The sequence below is a fragment of the Leptinotarsa decemlineata genome, unplaced genomic scaffold (assembly GCF_025532065.1).
Source record: "Leptinotarsa decemlineata unplaced genomic scaffold, Ldec_3_MD MMD2_tig00078346_RagTag_RagTag, whole genome shotgun sequence".
In the NCBI taxonomy this organism is placed as follows: domain Eukaryota; kingdom Metazoa; phylum Arthropoda; class Insecta; order Coleoptera; family Chrysomelidae; genus Leptinotarsa; species Leptinotarsa decemlineata.
In genome coordinates, this window is record NW_027412724.1 from 3,520,347 (window position 1) to 3,544,783 (window position 24,437).

At 35.1% G+C, this 24,437-nt stretch overlaps 1 protein-coding gene across 1 annotated transcript in view; it reads left to right on the plus strand.

Annotated features, from left to right (window-relative positions):
* Positions 1-9,163: 9,163 nt before the first annotated feature.
* Positions 9,164-24,437, plus strand: part of LOC111511684 (uncharacterized) — a 35,211-nt gene continuing 19,937 nt past the window's right edge. Inside the window, exons 1-4 of the mRNA XM_074185709.1 lie at positions 9,164-9,331; positions 13,263-13,721; positions 20,826-21,168; positions 24,054-24,061. Of these exons, the coding sequence (XP_074041810.1) occupies positions 9,256-9,331; positions 13,263-13,721; positions 20,826-21,168; positions 24,054-24,061 (886 nt within the window). The 5' untranslated portion in view covers positions 9,164-9,255. The remainder of the gene's footprint in view (positions 9,332-13,262; positions 13,722-20,825; positions 21,169-24,053; positions 24,062-24,437) is intronic.

Consider the following 24,437-nt stretch of genomic DNA (forward strand, 5'->3'; position numbering starts at 1 on the left):
AAAACTGGTATGATATCTACACGGCTGAAAACATTGAACTATCGACAGAAATGAATTTCACTAGTTCGGACTTCCATTGTCTACTATATAAAATGATTTGAAATCCCTGAAACAAGTAAAAAAGAATAGTTGAAAATAACAATTATATTAAGCAACAATAAACCTGAAATGAAATGATAGTGAAATAACCTACGAGTAAAAATATAATAATTGAATAAATAAAAATTAAAGGAATTCAAAAAGAAAATAATAAAAATAAAAAAGTGTAGAGATTCCAAGTCACGTTAGTTCACGACGTTTCGATTGTTGGTATCTACAATCGTCTTCGGGTGATGATTGGACTGATTCCTCCGAGAGATGACTATTTTATAGGTCGTTGAAATACTTTCACTTTCTCTACTTTCCATTTTCCGCTTCACTGATTCCGTGAGAGATGACCGTTTTGGCGGGAGTTGGTCATTTTTCGTTTGATGATGGGTTTCCATATGTTTCGTATATCTACGCTGGCCTGGCTGAATACGTTGTTGGACAACATGTATGCGGCTTCCTTAAGTTTTCTCCTGAACCAATGTTCCTCTCTGTGCAAGATCTCAGCTTGGGACCACTCGATGTTGTGTTGATGGGTCCAAACATGGTCTGCTATTCCTGATTTGCTGGTTTCTCCTCGCTGTGTGTGCTTCTTGTGCTCGGCAATGCGAACATTCAATGGCCTCTTAGTTTCACCAATATAGGATTTTCCGCACTCACAGGGTATCCGGTAAATGCAATTCTTGGAATCGCAGTCCGCGTTTGGGGGCCTGGTTTTCGTGAGGCTGCTAAGGATAGTGTTACCGGATCTGAAACAGGTTCTAATGTTGTACTTGGAACCAATTCTTCTTATTCTCTCCGATAATCCTCTGATGTAGGGAAGTGCAAGCACTGGTTGTGACGGCTTCTCTTCCTTGCAAGGCTCCTGCTGTCTTTTAGCCAAAGTCTTTTCTACCATCGCTTTGGAGTATCCATTCCGCCATGTCTTCCTTTGTATTACAAAGGAAGGTCTCGAGAAGGAACTAGACATCATCAAAAATGATCTTCAGCGGAATGGATACTCCAAAGCGATGGTAGAAAAGACTTTGGCTAAAAGACAGCAGGAGCCTCGCAAGGAAGAGAAGCCGTCACAACCAGTGCTTGCACTTCCCTACATCAGAGGATTATCGGAGAGGATAAGAAGAATTGGTTCCAAGTACAACATCAGAACCTGTTTCAGATCCAGTAACACTATCCGTAGCAGCCTCACGAAAACCAGGCCCCCAAACGCGGACTGCGATTCCAAGAATTGCATTTACCGGATACCCTGTGAGTGCGAAAAATCCTATATTGGTGAAACTAAGAGGCCATTGAATGTTCGCATTGCCGAGCACAAGAAGCACACACAGCGAGGAGAAACCAGCAAATCAGGAATAGCAGACCATGTTTGGACCCATCAACACAACATCGAGTGGTCCCAAGCTGAGATCTTGCACAGAGAGGAACATTGGTTCAGGAGAAAATTTAAGGAAGCCGCATACATGTTTTCCAACAACGAATTCAGCCAGGCAAGCGTAGATATACGAAACATATGGAAACCCATCATCAAACGAAAAAGGACCAACTCCCGCCAAAACGGTCATCTCTCACGGAATCAGTGAAGCGGAAAGTGAAAGTATTTCAACGACCTATAAAATAGTCATCTCATGGAGGAATCAGTCCAGTCATCACCCGAAGACGATTGTAGATACCAACAATCGAAACGTCGTGAACTAACGTGACTTGGAATCTCTACACTTTTTTATTTTTATTATTTTCTTTTTGCATTCCTTTAATTTTTATTTATTCAATTATTATATTTTTACTTGTAGGTTATTTCACTATCATTTCATTTCTGGTTTATTGTTGCTTAATATAATTGTTATTTTCAACTATTCTTTTTTAATTATTCTTTTTTACTTCTTTCAGGGATTTCAAATCATTTCATATAGTAGACAGTGGAAGTCCGAACTAGTGAAATTCATCACGAAACATTGTCAATCACCTTCAAACAATCGACAGAAATACTCGTCAGAAAAATACAATCAGCAATCGAAAGCAGTACAAATAAAGTGAAAGTGAAAACGAAGTCCCTGGATCACCAGCCATATAATTCAACTCACGAATGAGAAAAACCATATTTATAAAAAACTTAGAACTCAATCAACAACAGAAAATAAAACAAAGTACAATCAAATGAAAAATGAACTACATAAGATTATAGATACGGCAAAGAAAAAGTACTATCAAAAACAAATTGAGAAAAACGGTAATAACTCTAAAGGTTTATGAAAAACTGTAAACGAATTATCTGGAAACAAAAAAGAAAAAGTGATAAATGAAATAAAGACAGAGACAGGTGATATAGTAAAAAACGATAAAGATATAGCAAATGAATTTATTAGCCATTTCACTAACATAGGTAAAATACTGGCTGAAAAAATTATAGATAAAAAACAACTATCCCACTTCTCAAAAAAATTCTTATGTAGTTCATTTTTCCTAGAAAAAACTACTCAGTCTGAGGTCTTGAAAACAATACTTGAATTAAAAAATAAGGAATCTCCAGGAATCGATGGTATTCGATCAGAAACTTTAAAACTAATAGCGCGTGAAATTGCTGAACCCCTAACTTACATCATTAACCTCACATTCTCTGCAGGACAATGCCCTTCGGTATTCAAGACTGCGGTAATAAATCCTGTATATAAAAAAGGTGACAGAACTGACGTGTCGAATTATAGGCCAATTTCCCTTATCTCAAACTTGGCAAAAATCTTTGAAAAAATTTTGAAAAAACGTATTATTAACTTCTTGAATAAAAACAACATCATATCAGATCGCCAGTATGGATTCAGAGAGAAGAGATCAACAGAAGATGCTATAAACTATCTGCTGAGTAAAATTAGCCAATATGTCGATAAAAAGAAACCTAGTTTATGTATCTTTGTGGACCTAGCAAAGGCTTTCGACACGGTAAGCCATAAGCAACTACTGGAAGTATTGGAAGGGATTGGTTTCAGGGGAATTCCATATGAATTAATGAAAAACTATTTAACCTCAAGAAATCAATGCGTAAGAATAAATAGACAGTATAGTGAATCGAAAGAAGTTGAGTATGGTGTGCCTCAAGGAACAATTCTGGGTCCAATCCTTTTCAACATTTACCTCAACGACTTATATATGCAGCTAGTCAAAGGAGATATTATCAGCTACGCAGATGACACCGCTATACTAGATACTGCAGAGAACTGGATAGAGTTAAAGAGTATTGCAGAAACAGATTTCAAAAAAGTTATACAATGGTTCAGTAGTCGTCTTCCAACAATAAATTTTGACAAAACCATTTTCATTCCCTTCACCTCATACCCCAACATATAAATCCCTCAGTATTACTTTGAGTGATGAGGAAGTAGTGAAAATATCCACAGCAGATAATATAAAATACTTAGGTATCATTGTAGATCCACACTTGAAATGGAAGGACCATATAAATACCACTGTAAAGAAACTCCGGTATGTGCTTTATAGAATGAGGTATTACATGCAAAGCCTCATCAATTACGGTATAATTGCATGGGGAGCAGCATATTCCAATCATCTGTCTCCGCTGGAAATGATACAAAAGAGAATTCTCAAAGTTATTTTCCGTAAGCCACAAGACTATCCAACGGAAATGTTATATAATGAAACCAAAGTAATGGATGTCAGACAGCTATTCTTCTTGAAATTAGTTCTTAATCAACACAAAAACAAAAAAACGGCGACTAGTAGTAGCCATGTACATGATACTCGAAATAGGAACTATATACTCACAATACCTAGACCCGAAAAAAACACCCTAATGAGAAATTACACCTATTTGGCTCTTCGATGCTACAATATGATACCTAATGAACTGAAATCAGTAATTTCTATATATTCATTCCACAAGCAATTGGTTGCCTGGATAAACGACCAACCACGGAAAAAAATCCACCAGTACATTGACCTGAAAAATCATTACTAGATAGACTGTCCTTTTGAGTGTAAATGTGTACTCGGAAAGCTAATGAGTGAAATCTCATAATAAATTTTAATGTAATCCTCCCCGAATTTTATTAATGTTGTATTGTGAATAGTCTTCATATAAGTGAGTATAATTTATCGTGAATATGTGTGTGTGACTATGCAGACTGTGTTATTGTGTATTAACTTGCTAATATATCCGTACTTATTAAATTATTATTCTTACCCTCTCCACATACAGGGGAAACCCTCGTGGAGTTCAACCATATTTATTTCATTATATATCGAAATTTTGTATCATTCTTTGTATTGATATTGTGAAATAATATTATTATTATTATTATTATTATTATTATTATTATTATTATTATTATTATTATTATTAGTATTATTATTATATCTCTTTTCTTATGCGTATCTCTCAATATTCTCAAGTGCTCGATCAATGTGGAATGGAATCTTTCGACTATGCCGTTTGACTGAGGGTTTTCTGGAGTGGTATAGTGAATGTTGACTTTATGTGTGTCAACAAATTCTTGGATCAGTCCATTTTTGAATTCCGTTTCATTATCAGTGATGATCATATGTGGTATTCCATGATGGTTGATGAATACTAAGAGAGCATTGAGAGTGTTGATAGCATTACATCCCTCTATTGGATACGCCTGACCATATTTTGAAAAAAGGAATTTTTGTCCACTAGCCTGAAAGGTATCCATGTGTGTTATTTCAAGAGGCTTTGTTGGGGTAGGTGTCAGCATGAACTTTGGCTTCTCTGGTCTTCGATCATACTTGTTGATTTGACAAGTTTCGCATAAGTTGATAGCTTCTTCGATATCTTTTTTTATATTGGGCCAATAATACAATCTTTTGATCCGAGTTTCCGTTTCGGTGATTCTTCTATGGTTTGTTTTTCCTTCATGCTGCTGCTTGATTATTTCTTTTTGTCTAGCTGAGCAATTGACATCTTCCAAAAGGCGGTTGCATTTTATGAGATCAAAAGAGAAATTCTTGAATGTCTCTCTCAAGATTCTGCACATGCTGGGGTAGAGTTCTTCATCTTCGAACATCAAAGCGTATTTCTTTCCTGGGCTGATATATTCTTTGAAAAAGTTGAAAATATTTTCGTCCATATTGTCGTTTCCCAACTGAGCATGGTATCTTCTTTTATTCGGGAATATTTCTTCTATCACCGTTCATGCTGGGTTATAGCTTACTCGTTTGAAGATGACTTGATTATTGAAGAAATTGAGAGGTTTCTCTGATATTGGTATTTCTGATATTGGTATTTCTAATACTAGTGATGCCACTAGTATCTTCGTCTGGGGTAACTTCCGGGTTCAGGTTCACGCATTCCTTGTCTCCTTCGTTTGGGGGTTCATTCTGAATTTCTTGTTCTTGCGGTATGGGGTCCTTATCTTCAGGAAAATGGTGATGAAAGCAATCTTCAAACAGATCGTTGATGAATTCATCTGCATACTCAGGAACTTCTGATGGAGGATGGTTGAATAAAGATGCCTTGTCGTCGTCGTAATTTGCTTCATGGAGCTCCTTTGTATGTATCTCTATTCTGGAGAGCGCATTGGCGCTGGTATTGCTTGTTCCTTTTTTGTAGACCACTTCGTAGTCATACTCTTCCAGCTTCAGGCGCCATCGGACCAGTTTTGAGTTTGGATCCTTCAAGGCGGAGAGCCACTGGAGGGGACGGTGATCTGACAGAATTTTTAATTTTCTGCCGAAAAGATATGGTCGGAAATATTTGGTGGCCCAAACTATTGCTAGCATTTCCTTTTCGATGGTAGAGTACTTCATTTCAGTTTCGTTCAGGGTCCTGGATGCATAAGCTATTGGCTTGTCTTTTTCTATGGGTCCTTGGGACAGAACGGCTCCTATGGCGAAATTGCTGGCATCTGTGGTCAGATTAAAGGGCTTTGTGAAGTCCGGATACTGTAGTAGTGGTTCATTGGTAAGCAGATTTTTACAAGTTTGAACACATTTTAGGAATTCTGGCGTATGCTCTATATGGGCATCTTTCTTGAGACAGGAGGTTAACGGTTTGGTAGTCTTGGCGAAGTCCTTGATGAACTTCCTGTAGTACCCTAGGAGTCCTAGGAATCCTCTGATCTCTTTGACAGTTCGAGGTACAGGATAGTCCATGATTGCTTTGACTTTTGCTGGGTTTGGTTTCATCCCATTTGGAGTGACGATGTGTCCTAGAAAGCAGGACTTGTCTACTTGTATTTTGAAACCAGTTTCTCGTAGACATTGGAAAACTTTTGTGAGGTTGACCATATGCTCCTGCAGAGATGCAGAGAAGATGATTATGTCATCCATATGAACCAAGCAGATAGTCCCTTGTAGACCCTTTAGGACATTGTCCATAACCCTTTGAAAGGTCGCTGGAGCATTTTTCAGTCCAAACGGCATACGCAGGTACTCGTAGTGTTCGTTTTCGACGTTGAATGCGGTCTTAAGGATGTCCTCCTCTGCCTTCTCTATTTGGTGGAATCCGCTTGCCAAATCCAGGGTAGTGAAATATTGACACCTTCCCAGTTTGTCGGGGATGTCAGAAATGTTCGGAATAGGGTAGCGGTCGTCTATTGTCTTCTCGTTGACTTTGCGGAAATCCACAACGATACGCCATTTTGCTTTTCCAGAGGCGTCCAGTTTTTTTGGATCGACCCAAATTGGTGAGGACCAGGGAGATTGGCTAGGTCTGATGATTCCTTGGTCCAATAACGAAGTTATTTGTTTCTTGACCTCTTCCTTGTATACATACGGATATCAGTATGATTTTGTGTAGACTGGGAATTCGTCTCTGATTTTTATATGGTGTTTGACCTGATCGGTGAATGTGAGTGAGGAATCTGGATGGTGAAAAATATCAGCATATCTTCCGCATAATTTTCTGATATGCATCTCCTCTTCTGGATTCAGGTGGTCTGTTCTGATTAGATCATCCATGTTGTTGATTGGGTCTATGTTTCCTGATGGGATTATGTCAGCAGAATAGATATGATGCTCTTGAAGATTTATTGGGCTGCTGCGTACTGGTTCGGCTAGAACGATTTGGAGTTTATCTGGACTGAAGTTGGCAATTTCCGTCCAGGCTAGATGATCACGGGCATCAATGAGAGCTTCACGGATGTAAGCGCTTTGCTCAATGTTGAACATTGAGCAACATGACCATTGAAATTTGGTCTTGCCTGAGGTTGGGTTCTCATGCTCCTCGTTGGTGCTCCATAAGTATTTCTGGTACTGATGCTCATTGGTGTTGGTTCTTGTCCGTTCTGCCTGTTTGGTTGATTCTGTCCTAAACGTTGTGGTTGGACTGAAGGCCACATCTGTCTTTATTGAGTATTTGGTTGCCAATGTGGTCTGAAGGTCGGTTGTTGAAATTGTGGTTGGAGTCCCATTGCCTGATGAGGTTGTTGTTGTCCGGGGCGTTGAAAGTGTTGCATGGGTTGGTACATCCGCTGTGGTATTGATTGTTGGGCATATTGATGATTTGCAGTTCTTTGTTGGGTCTGGAGTGGTTTCTTGGAGACTTGTGGGGGTCCAAACGTCTTTTGTAGATAACGGATATTGTTTTCTTCTTGGATGTACTGCATTGCTGTTGCCAAGTCTATTGGTTTCATTGCTCTTATGGTGGATCCCATGGGCTCTCGTAGTCCGGCTAGGAATGTTGTTAGAGCTTGTTGTTGGAGAAAGCTTTTCTTGCTGATTTTTATCGTATCATCGGCGGTGTGTAATTCGATATAGTTTGATATTGTGTTTGAAAGTCCCATGACTTTTTCGTAAAAACGTTGTGGTGTTTCGTTCTGGTCTTGTCGCAGGTTTACCAAATCTCTTGTTGAGGAATTTTCATTCCGTTGGTCGGCGAAGTTTTGGATTAGAGTTCTTTTGATGCTATTCCACTCACTACATCCATAAACTGAGATGACATCTTTGGCTCTGCCTCGTAGCTTGTTGAGTAGTCCTTGTATCAATATATGGTTCTGAAAACAACCGGGGTCTCCAGTATTCCAATATTCGTTCAGAATCATTGTTGATACGTTGATGAACTGGTATAATTCATTTGGGCTTTCATCGTATTGGGATACAATCCAAAAATTCTTCATGTCGAATTGTTTTGCCATTTTGATGGGATTTAAAGGTTGGTCAATTGTTTGAGGAATGATGGATGGGCGAGAATTGGTATTTGAAGGTGAATTTGGTAGAACTAAGGTAGGGGGATGTAAAATAGTATTTGCAATTGATGAAGTTGAGTTCATTTGTGCTTACAGGATGACGATGATGGCTCGTTGCATATTCTGTCACCAAAAACTCATTTCTTTGTAGATATTCCTTGACGGACGATAGTGAAGAGGTATTCTTGTCTACGGTCGGAAATTCTTTCTGGAGTACTTGCTTCTCGGTGGAACTTGGTTCGGGAGAATAGTGGATAAACGTTTGAGAACGACGAGGATCTTCTAAGGACTCTTCCACTATCCTACTGACTGCGCCAATTATATTTCTCGTTCACACAAAAGGGTTTTTAAAAACTTTTTATTTGAACAGAGTAACAAATAATAACTCTGAAATATAAGTAGGTACTGGCTATTACAAATCAATTGCACCTATTTATATATAAATTATTGCCGAATTTACAGATATCAGCAAAACAATTGATGTCGTCTTCGGGTCATCGAACAATATCCTGCTGATGTAAGGGGTTATCGAACTGTAACTCACGGATGATGTTTTGTAACCCCAAAAAACTGTTCTTCATAAAATATATCCAGTTCCATAATGAATGAATTGAAATTCTTCGTTGAATAAAATTTGTTTTCTGAATGAAAGATAATTTTCTCTGCATGGGCTAGTCGAAACAGGACTGTAGGTATGAAGTAAATCAATTTGCCTACATTTTTTTTTCAAAAATGTGCATTATCTTCGACTTTCCACGTGATTTTTTTTAATTCGTAACAGCAAGAAAGATATTCAATTGAAACTCCAACCTATTTCAATTTGAAAATATGTAACAACCCCTTCTAAAACATCACCAAATATAATCTAGATTAATGTTAAAAATATTTCACATCATACACCTCAAAATGTTTCAGTTACGTTATCACTTTATCTACTGAGTTTATGCGAAATTGTATCTTGTGATTTGACGTTCTAAAAATTCAGTTTTGTCAGTAATTTTGTGAACTTGTGATGAAACGGACTCTTCACGGAAAAATGAAATTTTTACTCATTTTAACAGTGGTTACAGCTGCGTTTTCCACTCCAGGTAGGAAAAAATGTAAACGTATACAATTCACATGGTATCAACTTCATTTCTGAATTCTAGAAACTTATATTGAGATAAATAATTTTAGGTATTTTTATAATGTATATTGAAGTAATCTCATAGAGATATTTCATCAAGTATCTGCCGATTCCATCACATAATGTTGAAAACGATTATGAAATTGGTCATAAGTGACATAATTCTGTTTATTGTCGCATAGTTACTTCAAATATGGCTAATTTCATTATTCAACTATAACATCCATAATTCAAAAATCATCTAAAAATTTGGAAATGGAACAATAAACCTACTAACACTTCTCAATATTGAAAATCATAATTTTTTGATTGTACATCACTAGAAGAATTCAGTTATGATAAGGATGAAAAATTAAATACAGGCTGATTCACGCTGGATGGTACATTAGACGTGTCTGGTGAACCAGACACCGAATCACTATGGAAATTCAATGGAGAGCACATTCGGACATTTTCTACCCAACTAAAATATTTTCGACCCTGCGGTGTTGCCACTTCCATTAGAAGGTAGTAAAAACTTTGATTTCTCAAATGGAACACCCTGTATATATCATTTTTGGAATCTATAACAATTACTCGACAACTTTTCTAGATATTTATCTTGTCGTTTCCGAAATATGAATTAATTTCAATTTTGTTGTACAGAAATCATTACCTCTAAAAATGCTGATATCTTTGAGTTAAGAAATACTTTGGTACCGACATTTGGTTTGGAGTTAGATGATACTTGGAGGCTTCCCCCACTTCAGCGTAATCTTCGTTACTTCAATGCATGGTAGTAAATAATACAAATTTTTTTTCGCTTGACTGAAAGTTGATTATTTCAAATGGTACACCCGTGTTAGGAATCACTCGTTAAAAGGTAAGATCTCGTTAGTTCTTAGCTCGCACAAGTTTTGACTTCTGAGGGTTGTCGTTGGTAGGGGTTCGAAAGCTGGTTAACGAAAAAACAGTTTTTTTTTAAATTATGAAATACCCAATGGTGATACCATTCCGAAGGGACATTTTCACAAATAAATGTTCATAAGTCCGAAACTTGACTTATTAAGTATACGCATAATATGCATAGAAAAGAGGCAAATTTCAATAGCTTTATGAATTTATAATGATGCCAAGGGTGTTTCATTTGAAATAATCAACATTCAGTCACTTTTTGAAGCCAACGAAAAGTCTGTATTTTTTACCACCCTGTATTAAAGTAACGGAGATCACGCTGGAGTGTGGAAAGCCTCCAAGTATCACCCAACTCCCAACAAAATTTTGTTATCATAGTATTCCTTCACTCGAAGATATCAGCATGTTTAGTTCTCATGATTTCAGAAGAAAACAATTGAAATCGATTCATATTTCGAAAACGGTAACAGACAGGTACAAGAAAATTTCGATTCTGAAAGTGATCCGGTGTCTGGCTCACCAGAAACGTTCAATGTACAGTCCAACGGTAATCAATCTATATAACGAGATGAAGAGAGAAAGAGCCAAAAAAGTATTCTTGTTGCTGTTCATACACTTCGGCGAAATATACTGGTTATTGAAAGTTCTTCAAAATCATTCGAAGCATTATTTTTGTTATCGATCAATTAGGTTATGTATCTCAAGTAGTTCAAATCAGTTATGTGATATTTTAAATGAACAAATAATTTTATTAATGGCTGACTAATGTCCGATTTACTCCACAGTTAATTTCAGGGTTTGAAAGCTACTGTTACGAAAGTGATACGGTTTCGGGCTGCAAGATAATTGAAAATCAATTGCGGCAGTAGTATCGCCAACAGCATATGCAGGAATAACTTCAGTGAAGAATCCTGCACTGATATCTGTCGGATATAATCCAACGTCAGGGGAGAAGTTGTTTTCTGATAGGTCCATCAACCTACAGTGTAGGGAGTTGAGACTGGCCTGAACGAATTGTTCTTTTAGATGATTATATTTATAGCCAGTATTCAAGTATGCCCATTGACTGATTGACTATATGAGTGAAAAATTATATCATTCAATTTCAAATTGAGAACTTGGAAAAATAAGAAACTGCCGTAGGTGTCACTTGTACATATAACTAGCTAGTGATACTTAGGTTTGGTGTTTACCTAACTATTCCATAAAACTTACAGATTAGTGTGACATAAAGCTCTCTGAGTTTCTGATTGCTCACATTTAGTAGATGAAAATTAACTATGTCGCCACATTACTAATTCCTAGTGGTGTTCACACATTTTCACTTCCAGAACTATATATTTCAAAACAAACTGTCAGTTCAATGATTAAGTTTGACGTTTAAGAATAAATTTTTGATTTAGTAAATTCTCATTATTCACCATCATAGATAATTGCATTACAACTGTGAAATGATAAATTGCTCATATTTATGTAATTGGCCTTAAAAGTAGTGAATAATGAATATGGTTGCAAACAATTCATGGAAAGCGAACTGTTCGATTTCGTCACTCGTAAAATGAGGAACAAGAGGTCTTCGGAAATCGACGACGTACCTGGCTTCTTCGTAAAAAAATATCAAATACCATCATAGAACCGTTAACCTTTTTGGTGAATCTATCATTTTCAAACGGCATCTTCTCACCATCAAGGTGGGTAAAGTAACTACTATTCAAGAAAATGAAAAATTATCAACATTAGAAAATTTCAGACCAGATACTATTCCTCCAACTTTTTCGAAGATTTTTGAGTATGCATTTTCAAAACGTCTGAATGATTTTATCGGATCACACAATATTCTGACTCCAATACAGCATGGTGTTCGCTGTGGCAAATCAACTCAAAGTGACCTACTGTCTCTCTACGATCACTTGATTGAATTTATTGACTCAGGCGAGTGTTCCGCTGTAGTTCTATGTAACCAAGCTATTAGATATTCTGGATTGTTATGGAATGAGAGGAAATTTACATTCATGAGTTTTATCTTTTCTCAGCAACAGAATGCAGTGTGTCTCTCTCAAATTTAACAAATGTGACGTTTATTCGTGTTCAACATCAGAAATGAGGTCGGTCCAGTTGGGAGTCCCCAACAAAAATATGTTGAGGAGACACTTGGTAGCATGCAGGAAGTGAACCTACGAAGGTCGCGTAGGTGTAAGCTTCTGTGAAGCTTCAATATCAATTTTGAATCCTTCAATCCTTCAAAAGTAACAATAAGCTTATGGTAGTGACAATATATGAACATACACAAAATAATTAATAAAATATTTCAATAGTAAATAACCTTTTTTTACAATATCATAAATATTAATATACATGAAATTCAAGTGATAACCTAAGCTTATCAAGTTGAACAATTACAATATTGAATGATATAACTAAGATTAGTTTAAGTTATCACTTCTGTCGGGCGCACAGGTTTTTTTTTCTTGGAAAAATTTGGGGTGAAAAATTTTCGTTGAGACGAACTGTAAATATAAAACCTACAGACGAAGACTGAGACATTAATAACTCACATGACTGTAGAGAGTCTTACTTGATAGGTACAATCGAAAGGGAATCTTTACTAGTGCTTTTTTCATCGAGAGAAAATACTCTCTTTGTTAATAATGTTAATTTTATCAGTGATACGCATGCTCTTGTTAGAGGAAGGATCTAATTCAACATCATCACACTGAATCGTTAATTCTCTTGTTGTTCTGGTGTGTAAATGGTATTTTTTTCAGTCATATTGAAGTCATATATGAATACCTACATATTTTAGACCTTGAAATTGGGAAAAAATATTTCAAAAATACCTGTTATAATTCCAAAGCTGTAGTTTTACTGTATACCCCAAAGATATTTAAAAAATAAAGAATTAATGACGAAAAAATCTTTTCGATATCGATATCCTATGTTGTTGAATACTTACAGTAAAGCCTATAGTCCACTACTAATCAAAGAATTCCATTTTCTAGTATCTCAAGAAAATTGTTACAGATTACAACTCAGCAAATCACATGTAAGAATATTTCTATACACTCGAACTGACGTCAATGGATTCGAGGTTGATCTTTCGAACAGCACTTCAATTTCTGAAACCTCTTTCGATGTTAACAAGGAATCTGTTTTCTTTGCACACGGTTGGGTAAACTCTTACCAATCTCCAGCTTGTGTGGAAGTGCGAGATGCTTTCTTGAAAACAGCAGACGTCAATGTCTTCATTGTGGACTGGAGTGAAATCGCCTCCTTGGAATACGGTCCAGCCCAGCAACAAGTATCAATAATTGGAAATTTGCTAGGAAAAGACATTGTGTCCTTCGCTGCTAGTAGTGGCTTAGATTTGAACAAGACATCCATGGTTGGTCATTCACTGGGTGCTCATCTTGTAGGAGTTGCTGGAAAAGTTCTTGGTGGTAAACTGAAGACAATTATTGGTAAGTTATGAAATAGGCAAAACCACAAAATTTTTAATAACAATATCATTACCGTTCATATCAACCTTTCTCTGCCAATGAATTTTATTTTTCTTCAATTTTGTTTTTATTCTGCAGTTGTCTATATAGTGATAGAGATTACTATTCGAAATAGTGATAACTGGTGATAATGAAGTACTTTTAGCATTCACTAGTATCATCAAAGAAGCAATTCATTTGATGGTGTTACAATATCTATGAAGACAAAGTAAAAAACCAATGTAGTATGTTGGAAAACTAAATTGGAATTCAGAAAATACAGGAACGTTTTTGATGGATAAGAGTTGAATCTTCCTCTTGAAGATGATCAAGATTGGTGATTGAAACTGATTGTTTGGTGTTGGGATAAAACTCCACTGATACTCAACTCTACTATCATCAAATAAACTCATTATTATATATGAATGTAGAGGTCTGAAAAATTCCTATCAGATATAGTTAGGGAAGATAAAAAACTATATTTACTGAAAAAAAATCGTTCAACGACATATCCAATTGGTTGATAAATCAAGACATTGAAAATCATGGAATGGGTGATAGATATTTTCGAGAAATACATGTCTTGAAAATTGTAATGGATTACCCGCTGTTATTCTGAGGAGCATACGAGGGTCATTTGTTTCACAAAGGATTATTAGGAATCATGCGAGAAAACATTTTCCAGTTGCGATCGACAATGTTGACCGATACTATTTTCTAGTGAATTATAGTGTTGTTAGTTATAACCCCAATCAATATCGAATGTTTATTCAAAGGGGTATATCTATCTTCATTGAAATGAAAATGAAAAAAATTTTCAAATATTGAATGATAAATACAATATACTCCAGAAAATAAAGATATTCAACATTTCATTATGATCAATTGCAATTTTTGGAAGTTGTATTCACATTTTGAACTGACTAACAACGAATTCTTTGAACAAGATGCCATTTGTGGTTTGCGGGGTAAGAAATTTAATATTAAAAAAAAAGGTTCACTGAAGCCGATACTATTACCGATGAAGTGATTCAAATAAACCCAAGTGATTGATTAGGATTACAGAATTGTATTTTTGACGGGTTCGTTTTCGATTAAACCAGTACAGGTTTTCAATTTTTTTATCCATGGAAGTATCTTCTTGAATGAACTATATATTCCTCTGTTGTATATACATCTTTCTCTCACCAGAACAAAATAGTTGTCTCTCGATGCGTGTTTCGCTAACCGAGTTGTTGCCAACTTGTTTGGTGCGTCGAGGAGAGTTCGTCACTCTGGAGTTGCGGTCCTGGTGTTTGAGAGCGTTAATTGATTGGGATTTATTGTACGTCAGACGTTTCGAAAAGTACATTGCTCACTGCATAAAAATTTTCAGGTCATTTAAATAACTGATCAACCAATATCTGAATCATTTTTTAATTGTTTTAGTTGAAACTATCAGAAAGACAATTGAAGTATAATCGTTGATCATTCGTTTCACTTCTTATAACTATTGGTGACACTTTGTAAATTTTCATATATCATATACAAAAAATTCATCAACGTTCACTCTTATGATGGAAGCTAATGTTCTGATCAAAAAAAATTCGATAGATATGATCGAAAGTATATCTTCTATCTATGGGAGTAATTTATAATTTCATTTTTTACGTCACTCCCTCTTTGATATATTTTTCGATAAGTTGACAATAGAATAATGAAAATGTTGTTTTGCAGAGATATTATCACTATTATTTCATTAGATCGATCAACTGCGAGATAACGAAATAGTATTGAGATAATTTTGATAAGTTGTATTCTCAGTCAAAATTATGAGATCTGAACACTGAAAGATCTTTCAATTGAAAAAAATATGAAGAGTAACATGAAGACTATTCATGACTTTGTCACCAATACCAAAAAAAAAGAAACTTCAATAAATATTTTGGTTTGGGAAAGAAAGGTTTTGGCATTTTCCTACTCCATCTTGATACAAAAAAATGTGGGAATCTTACAAAGAAAGGAATGAAGCAATAAATTTTGAAAGAAATATCTCTATATATAGATGTGTAAATCATGCAAAGAAGTATCTTTCAGACAGAAACTAGCAGAAATGCCCCTCCTGAAACAGCTCCGTCACGCTGGAACAAGCTTTGAAAAAAATCTACCTTTTTGTAGTCTTATCGGTTACTGAGAAAGCACTATTGATATTATTCTAAGTACGAAGGACGAGTAATAATGTGCCAAAAAGTTCTGAAATAGGTTCTAAATGGATTGTAGTTTATTGTAGTAACAACAAAATATTACTATATTTTATATTCTTTTGAAGTATAGCAAAAAAGCTACGATAACGAGACTTTGAATCATAAAATAACAATTGTCCTCGAACTACAAACGGTGGCATTGATTGTAGCTGAAATGAGATGTTTGTAGTACCATTAAACACATCTAAAATGAATTAAATAAAATCGAGTATTTTTCAACTAAACTAACCTAACATAACCTATCCAGACCAACATATGAAACCTAAAATCTGAAGTAAAAACTAATGTATTTCAGAATGCTTTCGAAAATTTGGAAAAAAGTATCTACCCTCAACATATATCATCTAACCTGACTTCAGAATTCAAAAACGAACTCATGTTAGATTTTCTTATCAGTCAGTGGGCTATGCTTGAAGACTGGCAGTCAACAATCTAAAGCAAATGAACTTCAAACGTTCAAGCCAGTCTCTATATACCTACACACTAGATTTAATGGACTGACGCCTATCAGAAAACAACTAGTCCCCTGGCTAATACCGCGAAGGGCGTTGGATTATATCAGACAGGCGTCAGTGCAGGAATCTTCACAGAAAATTTCCATATGCAATTGGCAATACAACTGAAAGAGTCGACCTTCAATTATGAAGGTCGACTTTTTCAGTTGTATCGCCAATTGCATATGCAGGAAATTTTCTGTGAATATTCCTGCACTGACGCCTGTTGGATATAATCCAACACCCTTCGTGGTATTAGCCAGAGGAGTAGTTGTTTTCTGATAGGCGTCAGTCCATTAAACCTACTGTGTAGGTATATTGAGACTGGCTTGAATGTTTGAAGTTCATTTGCTTTATATTGTTGACTGCCAGTCTTCAAGCATAGCCCACTGACTAATAAGAAAGTTTTTCTCCCTTATTCAGAGGAATCGGGCAAATTAAGGATATGCAGTTAGTTAGGACCTCGTCCACTAGATGCAGTGACATTTTGTGATGTTCGCTCCAACTTTGGAAGAGGAATGAAATACTCTGAAAGAATTCCGATTTTCAATTATGGAATATCATTGACTTTAGGTCGATGATGGTCACTATCTTGCACTGATGAGTGGCTAATAAGCCCAAAACCAGTCTGCAAGTGTGCCCGTTCCATAATTGAAGGTCGACTCTTTCAGTTGTATTGCCAATTGCATATGCAGGAAATTTTCTGTGGAGATTCCTGCACTGACGCCTGTCGGATATAATCCAACGCCCTTCGTGGTATTAGCCAGGGGAGTAGTTGTTTTCTGATAGGCGTCAATCCATTAAACCTACTGTGTAGGTATATAGAGACTGGCTTGAACGTTTGAAGTTCATTTGCTTCAGATTATTGACTGCCAATCTTCAAGCAAAGCCCACTGACTAATAAGAAAATTTTTGTTCCTTATTCAGAGGAATCGGGCAAATTACGGATATGCAGTTGGTTAGGACCTCGTCCACTAGATGGAGTGACATTTTGTGATGTTCGCTCCAACTTTGGAAGAGGAATGAAATACTCTGAAAAAATTCCGATTTTCAATTGTGGAATATCATTTACTTCAGGTCGATGATGGTCACTATCTTGCACTGATGAGTGGCTAATGAGCCCGAAACCGGTCTGCAAGTGTGCCCGTTCCATAATTGAAGGTCGACTCTTTCAGTTGTATTGCCAATTGCATATGCAGGAAATTGTCTGTGAAGATTCCTGCACTGACGACTGTCGGATATAATCCAACGCCAACGTGGTATTAGCCAGGGGAGTAGTTGTTTTCTGATAGGCGTCAGTCCATTAAACCTACTGTGTAGGTATATAGAGACTGGTTTGAACGTTTGAAAGTTCATTTGCTTTATACTCATGTTAGATGTTCAGGATTAAGAATTATTTCCAACATACTAACATGTGTTCGTTTTTGAATTCGGAAGTCAGGTTAGATGTTGAGGGTAGATGCTTTCTTCTAAATGAAACATTCTAAAATACGTTAGTTTTTACTTCAGATTTCAGGTTACATATGTTGGTTAGCATTCATTTCTGATATGTTTAATGGTAACTACAAACATCTAATTTCAGCTACAATCAACTCCATCGTTGGTAGTTTGAGGACAATTCTTATTTCATGATTTGAAGTCTTGTTATCGTAGTTTTTTTGCTATACTTCAAAAGAATACAAAATAAATTGATATTCTGTTGTTATTACAATAAACTACAATCAATTTAGAACCTATTTCAAAACTTTTCAGCGCATTATTACTTGTAATTTATAGTTTGAATATTATCAATAGTGCTTTCTCAGTAACCGATAAGACTACAAAATTGAACATTATCACATTTAATAGTATCGTTTATAGGAAAAGTTGGCTAAAAAATGGTAGATTTTTTTAGAAGCAGGTTTCAGAGTGACGGAGCTTCCTGAGCTTGCTACTTTCATATGAATATCAATTATACAAAAAAAAAACTTTCGAAACAAATACCTTTCTATGAACATTAAATTATACATAAAACATTTTTCTCTGTTCAATTTGTTGAACAGCTAATTCAAAGACTAATATACCAGGTCTGATAAATTGACTAAATTGACTAGTTAATACCATATAAAACCTCCCACAAATTCACTTGATCTGAAAAAAGTAACGATTTGATTCTTTGTTATCAAAAAAGGCCATATGGGTTCCTTCCGATCACTTCACTGTCTGGAACGTGACCAAAACAAAGTCAATTCATCTTTTAATTGAAAAAATTGTTCGACCAATTCACCAAGAAGATAGGACCATTCAATGAACCCTACTGAACATAAGGCAACTTCGTCAGATGTTTTCTGGAAAAACTTGTTGACTGATCATCAGAGTCAATCTGAAACTTTTAGATAGCTGACGATTTTGTTATTCTTGAAAAAGTTATCGGCAAAGTTTTAGAAATATTGAGCATTCACATTCTTATCATTTTATCAAGAGTGATTAGAGAATTTAAAAACATATACGCAACTCGATAATGAGCTATTGAGAAAAAAAAAACGTATTAACAGCAAAAAACTTCTATTCAAAAATGGAGTCAACGATTTTAAGGCAGCATTGTTCCACATGTCAACTACCACCGTCCAGTCTGCTGTCCCTACCTCCATGGATAAAATTTAAAAAAAAATGTTGACGAAACTCTTCAAATTCTTTTTTCGAATAACGATTGCGGTTGAAAGATTCGAGAGAAGAGATGAAATTCACGTACCATAATGTCGTCGATTGAAACAACACTACTGAAAAATCTATAGCTTTTTCGTAAGATCAGTTGTAGGACTTTCCAGTATAGTTGGACTAAGGAAAAACAAAAGTATATCGGAGATATTGGATACATCAATATTAAATGTTTTAATGAATATGATCTTGAATCACATGACACCAGGGTCTTTCTGAAAAATATAAAATGAACTAATGAAGTTATGCCTGAATCAGGAATAGAAATCGCAACCGGGAATAAGAAAATTGACTTAGTTAGTTACAGCACAGTCTTTGGTTCCGGTATGTATCAAAATACGAAAACTGTTTGTTTTCAGCTATCAGTACAACGAATTGATATTTTAATTGATTTTTCTGATATTGTGAAAATTGATGTTGTTCTGGAAATCGATTCGAAATTTACTACCAAGTGTAGTAGCAACTGCAGTAATTATTTTTTGGGGTAAGCGATTAAATTCTGCAGGATAATAATCTCACTCTCAAAACAGCTCTCACCTGCAACTCATAGGGAAAATTCAATTGATCAGCTATTTTACCTCCTGGAAACAGCTAACAGCAGAAACAGCAGAAATAACAGCAGCGGAACGTAATCTCGGAAGCTCTTGAAAAGGTCAATGTAATAACAACATTATATGTCTACCAAAATGTCATATCAAGGCAGTATGAACCGGAGGTTCTAGAGTAGAAAACACGTCACTCTACAAGGTTCTCTTGAATCAGAATAACTATTTCAATGCAGAAGTGTTGATAGAGTCAGCAAAGTTGCGAATTTAGTATGGTTCCGGAGTGCCAGATATGATGATTCAGATACTATATATAGAATTCCGTGTGCATTCCATAGCACAGAACATGCATTAGACTCTACGTGCTTGTGCTTTGAATACATTACTCGGTTCATTTATCCTTTTGAAGCCTTCGGTTGAATGTAGGTAATCACTAGATGGGTTTTGATCTAGAAACAGAGATTTTATTTCACAGGATGGTTAGCCCAGTTCTCTCACAGTCCTTACTAGCCGAAGAGTTGAGGTTTATTACTGGGTGAATCGGGGCGGAAGTCCTCAGACGTTAGTTGGTTGGTGGTATTATTGTTGAGAGTATTATCGGTATACTATTGACATGTCAAATAACACACACATATATATATATATATATATATATATATATATATATATATATATATATATATATATATATAAAGTTCTTGGACAAGTCCAAAAACTTTGAAGTACACCACACATGTGTTACTGATTACCTCATCAGTAACATTATATCACCGGAAAAACAAATCTGCTCTCGTCACGCTGACAGTACGTTTACATATTTATATTAGTCAATCTCAGTCATAGAAATTTCATTTGAATTGATCAGAGAATAGTTTAGGACAGATTTTGGCTTCCTACTTTACCATCATTGAACAGAAAATGTGAAAAACTTCCTTAGAAAAAAACGAAACTCTTTATAACGATATGTAATGCATACACGAAAGTATGAAAATATCTCCTTTTCTTTTCAAAAATAAATTGATATTTGAATGATTATATTTTATCAGTGATGTGTTTCGAATTTGGGAATTAATGTATGTTAATGCTTTTTTAAACTGTTCTGAACAGGTTTGGATCCAGCTTTTCCGATGTACTCCATCAGCAGAACAGATAACCGTCTGAACAAAGGTGATGCCAAATTTGTCCAAGTTATACATACCTGTGCTGGTGTTTTTGGATTTGATGTAGCTCTCGGTGACGCCGACTATTGGCCAAACGGAGGAAGGTTTCAACCAGGATGTGAAAGTGACTTTTCGGGAGCTTGCAATCATGGCAGATCGTTTGAATTTTTCTCCGAATCACTGATCAGTGGAAATTTCTATTCCTATAAATGTAATAGTTATGCCGACTTCAAAGACGAGAATTGTCCAGGTGTATCTTCATACTTGGGAGAATTTGATTTGGATACAAGGTGACTGTACACATTTTTTAAAATTAAATTGTCTAATAGAGTCGCTATAAATTCATTTCGGAATAATGAGATCTAAAAAATTTATCTCATTATTCTCTTCTATCTCTACGGTGAATTTGATCTCATCGTGTAGACTATTGAGGAATTTCAAGTAATGAGATATTTGTCTTGTTGAACCATCGAAGCCTACTAATATGTCATCTACATATCTAAACCAGAACACAATATGTTTATGGGAAAGACAGTTATTCAAAATTAGATTAGTCTCTAAATTGTTTAGGAATATATCAGCTAGTAACGGACTTAATTTTTTAGATCTGACAATATCCAAAAACAAAGATAAACTCGACTTTAACATTTTCCGAAAAAACACATTCACATATTGTACAATACCTTTTGACTCTTTTAACCCGATTTCACAGAAATTGTCTGCATTCAGGTCAATGATACATAGGGCTTTCACAATACCCCTTTCTGATCAAAACCTCCGAAGTGAAATCGCAATCATTAAACAAATAGCAGTTAATAACAAAATACCTACCACTCTAATTAACAACATAATAATGATATATCAACAAAAATCAATAATGAAAGAACTATACTCAATTTCCACAAGACCAGAACACAAATATGTTAGTATCAATTATGCTGGTAGAATCTCCGAGAATATTATAAATTATCTCTCAAAATTCAATTTACAAACATCCTACACATCCAACGGAAATTTAGAAAACATATTATTTAATGCCAAACCTATATTAGAGAAAGGGAAGAGATCTGGTATATATCAAATAGAATGTGGTGAATGCCCCGCCATATATACAGGCCAAACTGGGAGAAATTTTGATACAAGGTACCACGAACATGTCATTTCGGATAAAAAATCATTAATGTACGAACATCTTCAAAATTAGAAACATAAAATAGATAAAGATACTTTAAAGATCCTACACACATGCGAAAAAGGGAAAATGATGAATCTATGGAAATAAACAGATCAAAGAAAAATCCCGATTCTATTGTCCTCAACGAACAACTTGATGTAAATAATAGTCCTCTCCTGAACCTATAATCCAGATCCCAAAACCTACATTATACTGAAAGCTTTGTTATGTTCATGGATTTTACAGGTATATGAAACGCAGGTACCGGGTATCAGGTATATCAGGTATATCAAATCATTAATGATAGAATAAGCAACATAGGTATGAATTACTTAGATTTAAATGTAATCAGTTGGTTTTGAAAATGGTGTAATAGCCGAAACCGGTCAACAATAAAGAAATATAGTGGAAAATAGACAAAAGTGTGTTTTTGTAGTGTATCCTCAGTAATGTCAGAAACCTGAGTGATTAGGTTGAGTTTTGAATTGGTATCAAAAACTCCTGTCTACTATTTTATCATTGCTTCTACAGATGCGTTTCTTGTAATGTCAAATATTCAAAAATAATACAAAAGTACGAGTGATAGTGATAGATAGTTTTGAAATTTCAAATTTTCTCAAAACCATAGTTGCGGTTTAAGCCTTTGAAGATGTTTGCAAGTAGAATATTATATTAACGCTCTCTGGTGAACGATGAATATATTTTCAATCATATTATTTTTTTCAGAGCTTCTGGTAGTTATTATTTGGACACAAACAAAGAAACGCCATACGCTAAAGGGAAAATGAAAACTGTATAACACCTAATACTGAAATTGTGTACTGTATTTGTATGATGTAAAAAAAGGAATGAAATTGAATAAATGAGTGGACTGAAACTCAGTACTAGTAGACAACTGAATTACCCCGTATTATGTGCCAGTAATAAATGATATCTGGTATTTTGAATGTAACACGTTAATTTGCAGAATATAATAAATCAATGATTGATTTTCAGAAATTATCATATTTTCGTGAATTTTCAAGCCAGACATTGAAGAAATTGTTTTTTTTGTCAACAATTATTTTTGAACGTATAGATATTCATTTTTTTGTCTCCTATAAGAAAAAAACTATTGTCAATCATATACCAGTTGATTCGATGATACACTACATTTCATATTTCGGGAAGGAAGATCTGAGATGGAGGAATATAATTGGATATTAATGGAAAAATATTCTTGATTGAGATATTAGAACAAAAATAGTTTCGTTATGTCATAGAGTAGATAGACAGAATACAAATTAATGTTCGTCAAATACGTACCTGATAATATAACACTTTTTTTCCTACAGCAATATTAGGGGATATTACTCAAATCGTCTACGCTTGTTTTTTTAATTGCATTTTTATGTTTTCAAAGTTTATCACCTTTTGAAATTGTGATGTACTGTTTGGAACCTTTTGTAATGAATATTACTGAAGTTTTATCCCAACATCAAACAGTTATTTTCAACACCTCGATACGTGTTGCGATCACCAAGTGATTATCTTCAAGAGGAAGATTTGAACTGAATATACATAGAATGTTGTCCTCATCTATGGTATGAATAAGGCAACATTGTATTATATTTAGTTCAATATTCCTCTTGAAGATGATCACTAGGTGATCCAAATACGTGTCGATATATTAAAAATGAGGGATTGGTATTGGGATAAGACTCCAGTAATATTCATCTCTTGCAATGACAAAATGGTTTAGGCTTTCGCGGCTGGATTTTCGGTGTCACATTTTTTGTGTTTGAAGGCTTTGAATTTTTGGATTTTCTTCCTGATGCTTCGCGCGCGTGATTTGGTAACTTCTTCAGAGGTTTATAAATATTTTCTAACACAGTTTTTACTACTAACAGTGTTCTTCACTACTCTGTTGAGAGTACCTTTCGAAAATACGATAAATTGAAAACCTTCAGTTGTTTTCCCTGATTCTGCTTATGGTGTGATGGCGTTTTTCTGTGATTTTAGGGTAGAAGGTATTTTATGTTTCACAAATTTTTGTTTTGATAAATGAATTGTGACACACCTAATGCTTCACTTTGTAAGCTATAAATAGGGTCAACTATTATACACTCTACTGCGAATTTCAATCTTGGATGATAATCTTATTCATTGTGTCAGTCTCCTTTTTTGAGACGTATCGTTCAAAAATGATGAAAAAGAACAGTTTGCCAAAATGAAAAATATTTTCTTTGATTGATATTCGAGAATAAAATTGCATACAGTAGATTGTGAAAATGAAAACAAAATCACTTCACTGAATATGATTTGATTCGTCCGATAATGGCTAAATCAACACAGACTGGTTCTACAAACCATGCAAGCTTTCCAGAAAGATTTGTTAATCACCAA